Here is a 14,975-nt window from a genome sequence, read left to right as displayed (position 1 = left end):
TTGTTCAGTGTCAGGATTACAATCGCTGTTGCCCAGCAATGGTTTTCACAAACCTAAGATGTATTCTTGGGCACGAATGCATTGCTGCATTTAATTTTGAAGGGTTAATCCAGTGTTCATCTAATTAACATGCAGATTACTATTACTTTTTAATTTCTTGGAAACAGAAAACAGGAACCAGGTTTTCAGAAGACATTTCTTTTACACTTATTTTAAAACTAACTGCTCCTAAGAGGAACTTGAATCTGCCAGATGGTAAAGCATCAGTGTTCGATGTTCCCTCTATTTTACTGCCCAAATCAAAATTTATCAACCAAAGAATGGGGTTAAATAAAAGGATTTTAAAGGAATCAACATGCCTGATTACTGCAACATTGTGTAGCTTGACAACTTTGCTACACAAAGCTGGTTCTGTTTTTAAACTGGGCAGCTACCCAGTGTTAATGTGCACAGCTTTCTTTGTCGATTACATAGAGGCTCAGCAGAGAAGGACCAGCATAACTTTACATTTAACATAAAAATGATCTGCAGGACAGTTTACAATGAGAAGACACGTATGAAGTGTGAGACCACATGCAGAGAAAGAAATCTTCAAACTCACATCTGGTCACTTGGTCGAGTGTTTTAGATTCACTGAAGCCAGTACTGCACTTCAGGATGAAGTGAGCAAGCGCAGCAAAGATGAGAGGGAGAGGAGCAAAATGAAAAACACTTTTCTTCATCAGGGCGTTATGATGTTGCCTCACAGCAAGGAGGTTCTGGGTTCGAGCTCTGGCCGACCCGAGGACTTTGTGTGGCGTCTGCATGTTCTCACCTGTGCCTGTGTGGGTTCTATTTGGGTGCTCCGTCTTCCTCCCACAGCCCAAAGACATGCAGCTTAGGTTGACTGGTGACTCTAAATTGCCCATTGGAGTGTGTGTGGTTGTTTGTCTACATGTCAGCCCTGTGATAGATTGGCGACCTGTCCAGGGTGGACCCGTCCTCTTGCTTTGTGTCAGCTGGGATTGGCTCCAGCCCCCTGTTGCCCTGTTCAGGTATAAGCAGTATAGATAATGGATGGACTGACTTTCCTTCATCACCATTCAAGCATTTGGGAGGATATTTAGGGTTAACCCACTGAGAAATTGTCAAGCTGATTTGATCATCTGAATATCTAACTATTGACAGGTATAATTACATAAACCTCAACAACTTAGGACCTACGGTATATCTATTGACTATTATAAGCTCGGCACTTCAAAGAGAAGTGAGGAGACTTATTTGACTTAATTTCTGTCCACAAAGTTATGTTTGAAGCCTTTTAAATCCATCTTTACCATTCTCACCTCAGAACACCAAATATTGATGCTTCATTGAGTAAACTTTTGCATCTCATACTGATGCCAAAGGTATCCTTTAGCATAGAACACTGTTGACACAGCATCAGTAAACAGGTGGGCTCTCCTGAGATAAAGTCAGTGTTGACTCAGCCATCCACTTCTACCTCAGTTCATATACTATTCACTGTAAAAGCACCAATGGAGCTGCTGCTCCGGGCATCAGATACCGATGTTAACCGGGTTAACACTGTTCTACTGAAAACCCCGTGCTTCTGATACCACCAGCAAAGACAGCAGCAAAGCATTAACCACAAGCCAAGGTGAAACTGATTGATTTCACATAGTTTTCATTCCCTGCATGAAAGTACAGGTGAAAACAGCCATCAGTGTTTTAAATACTATGGGAAGTTCCAACCAAAGAAAGTTAATGGTGAAAAAAGCAAGAGACAAAGAATGAAAAGATGAGGGACAAAGAGCAGTAAATGTATAAAAGCAGGTAATGAAACAAAGGAAATCTTACAAAAAAAAAAAAAAAAAAAAGACCCTAAGCTAACGGAGAAAAACGGGTATGGCTAACAGAGAGATGCAGATATTTGTTGATGTTTACTGGCCAGTGGTGCTAAAACAACAAGCTAAATTGAGACCAAACCATTAATGAGATTTATGTTAGCATTTTCAGGAAGTGAGTCAACAGTGAGCTCAAAAACAATGCAGCTGCAGACCAGCTGAGCACACACACACACACACACACACAACAAAACGGCCATCAACACCTTCTCTAATTCCATCTCCCACTGTGGAAAAAAAATAAGATGCTCTTCAGGGAATGTCTTTGAGTCTCACTTTCCCGTTGTCTCCTTTTCTTCCACCTCAACGATAAGATAAATAATGTGATATTTTAGAGTGAAGAAGTAAAAAGAATTCTCACTGGCAACTACTATGACATTAGACAAGTCCTCTTATTGCAGCACACACACACACACACACACACACACATCTACACTACCAGAAGTGTGGATACCTCATACCTCTACTTGGATTCATGTTTTTTCAGAAATGTCTGGAAAACTTTTGTTTGCACTGATCCCGTTGCACAAGCATCATACAATATGGTGTGATTCAATGTGTATGACATTTGCACACTGGGGTCTCATGGGCTAGATCTCACCTAGGGGTGGCACTGGCTATGCACAAGCATTTTCATACAGTACAACGTTTGGGTAAAGGTTTACTTTTTCCACACTATAATCCCTGGCATATTTGAATTTAACAAGGGACGCTGAAATCCTCATTTCCTACATGTTTGAGCCACACACAGCTGCTCCGCACTCCATGACCTCATCAGACACTCAGATGCTCCACTGTTGTCTAACAGGCTGTGCCCTCTCTCTCTGAACAGACACCTGCTTGTTCCTGCTCTATCTTTTCACCCTGACAGACATTTTCCAGACTGTTATAAATTCCACATTTTCATCCACTGGGCTTCTGTAATGCAAAAGTCAGGAAGCCGGCCGCTCCAGGAAAAACAAACATGCTAATTCAGACCATTTTATAGTATGGTAAGTTTCAGTTTGGATGCACCTGAGCTATTTCCTGCAGAAATGCAGGAAGGACCTTAAGCTACATCGTGTCATGTTTTATTCATTAAAATGATCTCATAGCACAGAGGGATGCACTGTGGTCAGTGACAAACATGCCCTTTACAGCTGTAACTATGTTTATATTACTGCACTGTTCCAAAACTCGGCTACAGAGAGGAATTTTCTTTTCATCCTGCATCACAGTTACAGGCCGCTGAGCGGAAACGCTAGAGCATTGGTAAAGGCCACTTCACTAGTGGATGCTGAGAGGATACAAACCACCTGGTCTACAATGTACTGTCCTCAGGTCTGCTCAGGCTTAGCCTCCCCTAGCCCCAGCTGTGTAAATACACTGTAAGAAACACAATCACAAATTCCAGTGCAAAGCTGATCAATAAGGGAGCTTGACCCACAACCTAGGTGTAGATACTCAACAAGATTATCATTGAACATTTGGCCACAACTTAAATACTGCAGGAGGAATAATGTAAAAATAGAAGCTTAATGAGCCCCGTACCACAAAACTCTGCAGCTCTGTATAGACCGATAACCACCAAAGACGGTAGGGTGGGAGCTTAAAGTGTTTATGCCCTGGGGACCATTACCTCATAATCAACCCAAGACAGATGTAAGGAATAGAAGCATCACATTTAAGAGTGCAAACCTTTGGATCATTGGCATAAATAGTAAAGCTCTCCATCCTTTGGTCTTGGTCAGTGTTAAAAAGAAGAAAGCAGCTGGCCACACCAACGCTCTTTCATAGCCAAAGCTTTGATTTCAGAGAGTGACGATTAATGTTAAGAAAAGGAAAAACTAATGAGAGGTTACACAAAGACAGACTCTGGAACTGTAATTTGTTAACAATGCACCAGTGTTTTTTTTTTTTTTTTAATGAAAAGCGACTATAATTTGGAAGAAAAAGTATTCAGATTCTTCCGCTGATTTGTTCACAAGGGCATTACAAACTGACTACTACAAGAAGACAAATTACCAAAAGTGACAAAAAGTGAAGTTCAAAGTGACACTTAGTGGTCCACATCATCCTCCCGCACAGATTCCTTCCTTTGCTTAACACATCCTGTGTTTGTCCTTTGGTGTCATGCAGCCTTTAGAGTCATCCATCTTTTCTAGCAGTGTCTGTGCTCACAATGTGTCTGTGGCCTGTTTGGTCTAGGACATACTTAGCAAACCTGTTTACCCTTGAGGACACCACAAGTTTCTAGTTTTAGATTATTTGCAGATACAACCACTGAGGGTCTGAAACTGTGAATTTTTAATGTCAGCAGAATCCATAGTCACATACAGTTTAACAATAAATGCTGACTGTTTTCACATTTCCAGCTTTTTGAATGTTATTCACAAGTTTATCCAAACTTTCTTTTATGAAAGTAAAAAATAATAAAAAATTAAGATCATTTGGCCAAATCAATGATGACCAAATTTAGTTTTTTAAATTCTTTGGTCACTATGAGGAAGTCGTTAAAAACAACTGAATTAATTATAAGTGAAAGAATTTATTTGGGATCCAAATGAAGATCATAAGAGCTGTCGTATTGGACCACATTTTGCAGCTGGTGGAAGTAAACAAGAATAATCTGGGATGCAGAAACATGTGCGGTCAATGTTGAGTCGGTTTAAGTTTGCTGACACATGAAACGAGTCCGAGCAATACCCATATGTAGTAGTTGCCACACCTTGGTTGTTTTTTGTTTTTATTTGATGACAACTTTAGTGTTGGTCAAAGCCCATTGTTGTAGCTTATTGGAGAAGCTCTCAGCCACATTAATTACGTTAAAGTGGCTCTCCAAGGACAAAAGGTTGGAGACCCCTGGTTTAAATGAACAGATTTATCTACTATGTGACATTCACCCTGTCTGTGACTCTGTTTCCACCAACACCCTGCAAACATTTTACTAAGGGCTACATTATAGTTATCATTATTGTCAACCACCATATTATATTCACCATCACCTCCAATATAGTCATGACCTCAATAAGACATCATCACATTCGTTTTCCCAAATAGACAACTGTGTCCGAGGAAGTGATGTTGTTCCTCCAAGATAATTAAAAACATTATTTGTGAGTAAATACCATGTGTACAGCAGATGGAGACCAAAAGAAGTGAGCTGCATATTTGCATTTGTGGGTTCTTCATTAGTAAAGATTTAAAGCAGCTGATTCACCAGCTGTACTCTTCTATGAACACGTAAGATGGAAACCATAGAGCATCTATACTGAACCGCACCGATGTCTGGATCCTTAACAACTTGGGCCAAAGAAATTTGTTGTTGTCGTTCGTTTACTTGTTTATGTAGTTATAAACACAGTTTAAAAGCAATTCCATCACAAATTAATAAATGCATACATGCATTCACATTTTAAAGGTACGGTTGGTGAATCTGGAAAAACCAGCAAGAGGAAGCTTAATTTTGAAAGTCCTTAGAAATCCAGCAGGGGGAGAAGTGAAGAGGGAAACCAGCTAGGCTTTATTCCATCTTGGTAACACAAACAGTACATGTGGCCTTTGATGCCCAGTTAACTACATTACAATACCGTGTATACACTTAGAGCTGACTGATGCCCAGTTAACTACATTACAATACCATGTATAAACTTAGAGCTGACTGCTGCATGTAAAAGGAGTCTGTTCCGTGCACTGATCTTCTCGCTCTCACGTTGCATGCAGGTAACAACAACATCATTGCCTATAAGACTATAGATGTTAAAGGGGAAAACATGGCCTGTAACAATAGTCTCTCAAAGCCGCTGTGGGAACCTTTTCTGCCATAACTCGCTAGCTTTAGCTATCAAAACAGAGCGGTAACACATCACCCTGCCTGGCCTTGTGGGAGACTCCTGGCGCACAAGTAGAAAGTTAGGTTGACAGACGGATAGGCTGTCCAGTGCTTTTGCTTGGGATGAGTCAAATTATTGGTCAGGCTTTTTTCAGCCCTCCTGCTGCCACAGATGACGGATTTGTTTCTTCATGTTGTCAGTGCATTTAATGTATTTGATGCCATCGGGATGAAAAGAGAATTTCAAGATATGCAACAAAAAATACTTCTGAAAAGAATCACCAACCCTTTAAGTTGCTTTTACACCAACTGATTAATGGTATTAACTCAATGTTAGCTTATTCATTCATTCATTTACTTACCACACTTATTTGTCCAGTCCACACAATTGTCTTGCATTAATGTTTTCATCTGCTCTCAGTAATTCACCAGTTCAGTCTTTTGACTCTATCCATGGATTTGTTCTTTCATTTTTACATCTTTACATTTCATTTTACTGTTACATAACCACTAATCCATTCATCTTAATCATTCATTCATTTAATCACAAATCTCTGGATTTATTCATAAATTACTGTAATTAACACATGTATTCATTAATTTGTATGCATAAGTTTGTCTTTCATTATTCTGCTAATTTAAAATTCTTCCACTATTATATATAATTACATTTCACGCTCATCTGGACATTCATTTTTTTTCTTCATGCCGAGCAGCAGCATGTCCTGTTTTACACTAGGGAAACGGATTATATCAGCTGTAGTTCAATAGTCATGCACAGAAATATGAATGTTGCCACAGAAACAGCTCTGTTTTCAAGAATATTTACAGAATGCAGCCTGGAAATATTTGTCCCTGGTGCTCTGTCTCTTGTGAGTGAGCCAGCATGGCCGTGCACACACACGTGCTTCTTTTTCCCCCTCTTGAAAAAGTGAATCATGGCAGAGGATTATGAGTATGGCAGAGGCACAAACAGCCTGAAAGTGAAGCCTCTGCCTCAGCCAGCTGCTGCAGTTCTCTGTACAGAAGATAAAACTGATCCATGAAATCACACATTAAAAGCATTTCTTTAGCCAGCTCCGCTTTCCTCCTCTCACATTCCCTCTTCCCATTGTCAAGTTCCTCTGGGTTGCAAACATCCATTTCTACAACTTCTACAGTCTTATTTCAACAAGTCTGATAAGTAGGGGCAGGGTTTTATTGTAAAGTGGTTACAAGTTTTTAGCAGACAGAATGTCAGACTGACAGTTAAGCTCCGTGGGGCCACGTTAGCTAAAGAGATCCTGTAATTATTTGCCTGGGCCCAGACAATGCTGCTTTTGTGACACAGAGGTCCTTGTGGTGATCATACTGTAGGTCAAGATATCCACACACATTGCTGCAAATGCCAATGTGGATTCCAGCGCACTGACGACAGAGAGTGATGGTATGCATGCTTGTCTGAAGGACAAGATGAAAACTAATCAAATTAAGCTCTAAGACATAACTGACAGCAGCCTTCATGTTTGATGATAACCTTCCAACACACCCATTCAGAAATCAGTAGCATGGTATCAGCTTCACTCCTGACTGCACAGCCCGTCCGTCAGTTTGCACTTGTGAGGTTTTGCTCGTTTTCATTTGCTGTGGAAAAGAAAGCCTGCAGTTTTCCATCACTAACTGGGAAAATGTTGATGTGTCCTGATTGAGCCATTATTCATGGAAAGAAACTAGATTCAAGTTGTGAAAACAGCAAAGCATTACAGGGGCTCTGGGATAGAAATGAAACCATCATACAACAGCACAGAAGCTAGCAGCTGTCTGTCTTATGAGCTCTGATGTTGTGATGTAAACCTGCAAACAGTGGTTCCAAAAACTTCCCAGAGGTTCCAGAAGGGTTTTGGGAAAGTAATGTTTCACTTTTCACACCATTAATAGCCTGCATCCAGTGAAAACTGTTATGTACAACATGGACCCAGGTCAATCCAACACTAAGCATATGGTCTTATCAAAGTCCAAACCATGAACAGTCAAATCTTTCCCATGATTCCTATACAGGCACTTGAATTATCACCCACATGTCAGTAAAGAGACTAGACAGTTTGTAGTGAAAAGTGAAACCACTGCTAGAATATTAACTTAAAACCCAGCTTGCCTTTCTGAAGATTTTTTTAAGCCACAACATCACTATTACTATTGTGTTAGTATAAAATGAACACCAAATGTAGCAATGCATCATTTAAGTAGTCACACATGCTTGTCTAGGCACATTTCTCATACTGTCTCTCGGTGCAGCACTTACAATATTCCATTCAAGGACTAGAGCCAAACAGTTTCACCATTCATACTGGGCAAATGATGAAAACATCTGAGCCAGCAGAAAGTTTACCAACAGCTAAAAACATGCAGGATGCAACCAACAGGCAGAGAGTGTACATACCATCCAGCAGCTGATAGGCGGTGCAGCACTGGCAGCAGACCCAGAGGACTAGTGGGAATAATCCAGAGAAGCAGGGTGGGACACTGGGGAGAAAGAGGTAAAGAGAAAACTAACTAAAAGTTTACTTAAACTATTTAGTCATAAAAACACACAATGCCTTTCATTTACCGTGAAGTCATCTTTTGTGATGTGAGCTTAGATCCACACTAGAGTGGCCCTGTTCATGTGCAATATTGGCAGAGAGAGAGAGAGAGAGAGAGAGATGGAGTCCACTCTGCCTCTCTCTCACCTACTCCAAACTAAAAGTCTCTCTCTGCCGCCGTTCTCCGCCTCTTTTCTCTCTCTCTCTCTTCAGTTCCCAGTCAAACAAAAGCAACTCAGAGCCTTGGGACTCGCGGGGCCTGAAACCTGAAACCTGACTCACTGCGTCTTTGTATGGACCACCGCTTTCTGATCCAGCCCTCTCCTCGGACATCACAACTACAGATACAAATTAACACACTCCAGTTAAATCCCCACCCCACACTTCTCCTGCTCCTCCTCTCTGGTGTGGTTTCTCACACTTTCCCCTGCGCTTTAAAGCACTTTTTTGTGTGGCCTTGATGTATGTGGGGTGGGGGGTGCAACATCAAAAATCTTCTTCAAAGTATAGCAGCGACAGGAGGTTATCACTGAACCGAAGGAGGCATTCAAACATCACTGGCTTCACAGGAATGTGGTTTCAATCTGTAGTTAAGCTAATTCCAAACATCTGCTGGGTAAATACCACCTTATGTACCAAACATCCTGATCCTGATGTATCTCTGGTAAAACAGGAATCATTCATTAATCTATAAATGTCTTTTTCAATGTATTAAGGTAGGTAGGTACTTTATTGATCCCACAGTGGGGAAATTTCTGTGTTACACATTTAATTTAAGGCAGTAAAAGCATAGTTTCTTCTTGTCAGTGAATGTTTCCCCACATCTATCATTTTGAATCAAATTAGATTTGGTAAGGTCAGCCATACACCCATTTTCCAGTGCTTCATACTCACATATGGCTTTATGCACTTCAGGTGTGCAGGCATGAAAAACTATGCAGGGTTTGAAGACCTCTCTCAAGGTCTCTTTCTTTGTTTACACAACTCTTGCTATCACTGTTTCAGTGTGCAAATGGGTGCAACATTACGAATAACTTCCAGGAGAATTCATCTGAAAAGGTGCTTGAAATAACTATATCATCTTCCTCTTAACAGTCATACAACACACGTTGTGGTTAGAGGGTGATCATGGTTTGGTAGGTTTAGGCATAAAAACTACTTGGTTAGCTTTACAACAAGATTGCGGTTTGGTTTAAAACAACCTTCGTCATCATGGCTACAATAATAAACAAGTGGTAGGATCATGGAAAAGCCAAGGATAAAACACTTCTCACACTGGAATCAAACAGTAATCTTCTGTAGGAAATTTCAGCACATAGAGGTCACCTAACCATAACTTCTTACACACATGCACCCCTAGGAAAACAAGATGTCCAGCATCACTTTTAGTGTTTTGAGCAACTTTAATGTAAAGACCAAAGACCAAGGCTCTATGCCAAAAGGTGCTGGTCTTTACATTAAAGTGTTCCTGGACTTTTTGTTTTCCAGTTTGTGCACTTTGACAGTGGGTGGAGCTGTGGCAGAAGTTTCTGCCACACATGCACCCCTACCTAGGAATCTGCCTGCTATTACACATCTATGGCTCATGTCTGTACAAAGACCAGAGTAGCACAGCTGGCACAGTGTTGCCAGCAATTTTACTTTGTCAGACCCAATCAAATAACCAGCTACTTTCTAACATATCTGAATTGAAGTGGTCAGCTTGCCAGTAAAATGACAACAGTGCTATTAAGACATACTTGCGCACAACATGTAGACAAATCTGAATTGAGTAGGATGTGATGCACGTAGCTGATACAAAGTTTATTCTGAAATGGTGCAGAGAAGATAGTGTTTAGCTTCGTGAACCAACAGCATAGCTGGAAACTGGTCTGACATGAAAATCAAAGACCTGCTCATCCTCCATGCAGAGGAAGAAACTACTAACCAGGATAACCTTTTATATTATTCTGTCTCGTGTGATGTTCACGTTGAACATTGTCGACTAGGTCCTGAATTTCACGCACAGCAGCTCTATGTCTGAAAGCCAAAAAGCAACTGCTACACGGCTACATGCAGCCCATAAAAGAGAGTAAAATACACAAACTCAATTCTCATTTTCCAGTCTGTGACACACATTGATTTAATGTACAGTGAAGTTCCACATCGCTGCTGGTGATATACCAGTGGTGAACAATCTGCCAAAATGTTTTTGAACTCAAGACTGTTGAGTATTTGTGCCAAATGGATTCTGCAGAGAACAAACACTCACAAAAACCCACTGGTCTAGCTGCAGGAGCCAGTGAAACAGCGAGGAGGCCAGATAAGGAGGTGTTCAGACCTCCTCTCTGACAGCTCAGACAGATAGGAGCCATCACGGCTGGTAGAGAGGCTGCATCAGTGATAAGCTGTCCTCACTTCACTGACCGATGACGCTGTCAGGTGACATTCCTCCCTCACACGATTATGCTGCAACTTAACTTTGGTCTTACTAGGCAATGGAGTATTACTTCTGGCCATAGTAAATTTAGCTGAGATAGAAGTCTTCATAACATAACTATGACTTTTAGAACACAACCACACCCGAAACAAGCAATGCAAACTGCATTCTCTTATGCCACAAGCATGTGCATGAAAGACTTTGCTAAAATAAAAGAAGGTGTAGCATTGAAAGAATCATTACCAACAAAAGCAAATTAGCTGTAGGCCTAAATAGACTAAAAGTTTCCACAGGACACCTGAAACAAAATGCGATGAATCTCACATTTATAAACGTGTGTGGGGAAACATTTCTTTAAGAAATGTTTGTTTTTGGCAAAAGAAACATACTCTGAAGGTTGTCAAGACTACATAGAGTTTTAGGTGAGTGTTCAGAGATTTCCAAAGCAGTCTGTGGGTTTGGAGATAAACATTCTTTGTGATGAGAGACAAGGAGAAAAAAAAAAAACAGCAACACACTGGCGTTTCTATGCGAAGAAAACAGTAACAGAGAGAAGGGGGTGAAGCCAAGGGATTTCAGCCTGTGGGTGGCTGCAGATTAAAAGGGGTCCAGTCTGAGGTCTTGCTGGTATGAGTCAATGAGATACCAGACCGCCATCGCTTTTAAACTGAAGGCTGGCAGAAAGCAGGATGAGCTGTCCAAGCTCACATTGATGAGCAAAAAAAGAAAATCAGCAGTATCTGGCTTTCAGTCTGAAAGTGTTGCCTTTTTTTTAATGAATTTCCATGTCATGAACCTAAGTTGTTTGTGATTGTAATAGGCTGTAATGCTGCACAAAGACATTCAGGAATGTAGTGGCAGAAAAGTCCACCTGGAATTCATAGTAAAATAATACAGATTGTGATATGAAACCTTTTGGAAGAAGGATAAATTAAAACCCCTATTTAATGATAATGATAGCTCAGTCCTGAAACTGGGATTAAAACTGATAGAAAAGAGGATTTTCATTACAGGAAATAACAGCCATGTGTTGTAGAATAAAGCAGGAGAAGGAGGTACGGCTCATAAATGTGACATTCAGTCATAGCTCCCCTTATCAAATGCTGTTTTTTTATTTAGTCTCATTTTCATTATGAAAATTCAATGAATATTTCTTGTCAATGAACTTAACACTGGGGCCAAAGGTTTGGTGAGCATTCTAAAGCCCAGTGATCATGTCCAGTTATCTTCTGATATAGCACTGATTTCCACAGAGAGGATCGGGCTATTCTGATGTAAGTCTCTGGGGCCATTGTCAGGTGACCTAGTGTGTCCTGCCATCACGCAAGCCAACAGCAGATTTTTGCAGCATGAATGAAACACCTGTCCCACCAATTCACAATCACATGGTGCCTAAGTAAACTGAGTGTGAGAGCAAATCCACAGGGGCATCATTAACTGTGAAGAACTAGTGCAGTAATAAAACCATTCCAAGAGGATACAATGCTTCCTCTTTTTCCTATTTCAGTCCACATAAGGTCAGTAAAAAAGGTAAGGTAAGGTAAGGTTGACTCATTTAATTCTAACTGAAAGAGCTAAATGCTATTTTGTTCAGTCCCCTGAATATCTGATCATTGTCTTCCTTATACAATACCTTCTGCATGCTAGTATTGTCGCTTCAAGTACCGCACTCAGCAGAAAGCAAAACTTAGAAAGTAGCTCAGTACAGTTGCAAGTCATTTCTTCATGATAAATCATCATTCGACTTGTTTCATAAGTAGGTTGGATAGCCAGGGTTTAGGCCAGAAATTTCACAACAATAGAACTAAATAGAAAATAGATACTGCCTTGGGTGTGTCATCACGGGTGCAGCGGGTCTGCAGCATTATGAAGCTTCTTCACAAGGTCAGGAATGTGTTGTGGGTTCAAAGGTCACACTACATCTGAGGGTGTGGATGTGGTAGAGCAGCAGCATGACATCGTATGTCAAAGGTCAGTTCAAACAAGAAAAAGTGCTTCTACTTTTGTTATTTTTTAAGCTGAAATCCAAACAAAATGTTAACAAAAGGGGAAATGTGCTACTGAACATAAGTAGGGTCAGAGTGATTGGCAGGGACATATGCTACAAACCTGCAAAATGGACCTGTATAGTCATTACTGATACATCAAGATGAAATGTATTGATCCAAGCTATAAAAACAAAATGGGCTGCACATTAATATCATGCATAGTGTTAAAGCATCGGTAAAAACATCGCAATGCAATTATCTTTAGTTTGACAATTCTTCTTTAAATAAATGTCTCCCTTTCCACTCGTTACTTTGCTGGACCCTGGTTGGGCTCACAGGTGTTTCAGCTGCTGGATCAGAAAAGCGTCAGTGTTTTCAGGCGGCGTTTGAAATTCCACTTATCTTTAGATTTACTACTCAAACGTGGGTGTAATTATTAACTCCAGGTGGAGTCGTCCTTAGAGGTGTTCTGGCTATAACTGCACAGTTCCAGTGGTTTTTACAGTGAAATGCCAAATGTTTGACTTCTGAACTGACTGTCCTTTGTTTGGCAATGAATCACAAGGATTACTCCGATGTAACCCTGGGTGATGGCAGGATGGTTTGTGTTTTTCAGGGAGATTGGGGTGGAGGCTGCATGGTAATTATAATGTTAAATTGCCATAATGTGTCAGCTGTCTGCTTGAAATTTAAAGAATAAATTCAAGCAGCCTGAGCGTAATGGAACCATCAGTGGCAGCAGCCAGATATCGTCCATTCATCCTGCACTTGGCTGCAGCTCGGAGGGGGAAAAGAGAAGTCCTAAACATTATGAAGGTTATACTTTGCAGCACTACCATACTCTGTAAAAGTAAGCTTTGTCCAAAAAGCATATACTTTTAGAACATTTACGTGAATATAAGTCCTAAAATACTTGCATTACACCTCTGTGACTCATTTGCATCCTGATTTTTATGGCTAATGACTGGTGTTAAAGTCTGGTTTTAGTTTCCAGCTACTTTTCACATTTGATGCCTGATTTATGTGGAAAACACCCACCTCATTTTAGAAAGTGTCATTTTGTGAGCACAGATACTAAACACACTTATCTTCACCTTCCCTGCCTCTGTTGTGCGACATACTGTACATACAAACCAGTTACCTACAGGGTTGAGATTGCTACAACAACAACAACGTCTTGGGGGGAAAGTTGTCCTTGTGTGCACAATTAGAACACTTTTCAGAAAAACACAGAAACTGCTTGCTGTTCCAGGTTTGCAAACATCTCGAGCACATAACTCTAACGTGACTTTAAAGGTGTCCTCAGGGACCTTTTTGTGAATATCTGGACGGTGTCTCTTCCAAATGTCTGGTCTTAACATCTGACTTGGGACAACTTGACCTTTTCCCTCATGTTTGCTTTTTTTTAAATACTCATCACTTGATCCACTCGTTCCATTAAAAGCTCGCACCACAGACAACTCAGCTGTGGGTGGATCACATGTGAGCCTTGATCAAAAGTCATTTTTCCAGATGGGGAGCTGAATTTCAATTAAAAGGTCTTACACTCTACTTGTTCTCTTCTCCCATTTTGGAAGAAGCTTATATGAGGTTTTACTGCACTGTTTAGATTAAATTTAGATCTTAATGGAACTGAATATTGCTTAAAGAATGTGACTCAACAATCTGTCATTTGTGTTCATTACCCTCCAAAATAAGACCTTTCTCTTCTGCTGCTGCTTTTCTCTGTTGTTCTCCTCTGAGGTTGGTTTTTGCAGCACCACATAGTGATATTGTATTAGCACTGCTAAACAGGCAAACATTAGGATTATACAGTATTCACAGCTGATATACTTTGTGCTTGTATTGTATCAAATTGGATACCTCGTCTATCATTTTTTTGATCAATACCAACCAACTGTTGTCCTGTAACTAAGCATAAGATCAGAAAAGGGACGTGGGCTGCTGGAGAAGAAACAAGAGCAGAGAGGAGACTCGGGCTTGGAGAGAGACGGATTAACAAGGATCTGCTCCATTCATTTGCACCAACCAGCACACTGGCAGGTTTTAAGGATCTTGACAGTGGATTTTGACTGGAAAGAAAATTGAAATAACACAATTTCCTTCCTTAGTCAATTATAGGACTTTCCAGTTGTGTTACTCATTTTGTGGTAACTTAGTCAAACATTTATAAAGAGACCATAGTTTAATTCCTGCTCAGTGTAATGTGCCTTGTTGATGCAGAGGGGACTGCTTATCCACAAAGTCTGTCCTAGATATTACAGTCGGTTCCATATCTGTCCTGGCTTTTGTAAAGTGAAAGGCATTTTA

The 14,975-nt window shown here is 40.5% G+C and overlaps 1 protein-coding gene across 1 annotated transcript in view; it reads right to left on the bottom strand.

Annotated features, from left to right (window-relative positions):
• LOC109961271 (collagen alpha-1(XVIII) chain-like) overlaps nt 1–8,575 on the bottom strand; it is a 44,789-nt gene extending 36,214 nt beyond the window's left edge. The window contains exons 1-2 of the mRNA XM_020601961.1: nt 8,285–8,575; nt 8,117–8,199 (exon numbers count right to left, since the gene is read on the bottom strand). Coding sequence (XP_020457617.1) covers nt 8,117–8,199; nt 8,285–8,295 — 94 coding nt within the window. The 5' untranslated portion in view covers nt 8,296–8,575. The remainder of the gene's footprint in view (nt 1–8,116; nt 8,200–8,284) is intronic.
• Nucleotides 8,576–14,975: the final 6,400 nt, after the last annotated feature.

Source organism: Monopterus albus, unplaced genomic scaffold (genome assembly GCF_001952655.1).
Source record: "Monopterus albus unplaced genomic scaffold, M_albus_1.0 scaffold3.1, whole genome shotgun sequence".
Lineage (NCBI taxonomy): Eukaryota > Metazoa > Chordata > Actinopteri > Synbranchiformes > Synbranchidae > Monopterus > Monopterus albus.
Note: the sequence above shows the minus strand (reverse complement) of the source record. Positions and strands in the feature narration are given on the sequence as shown.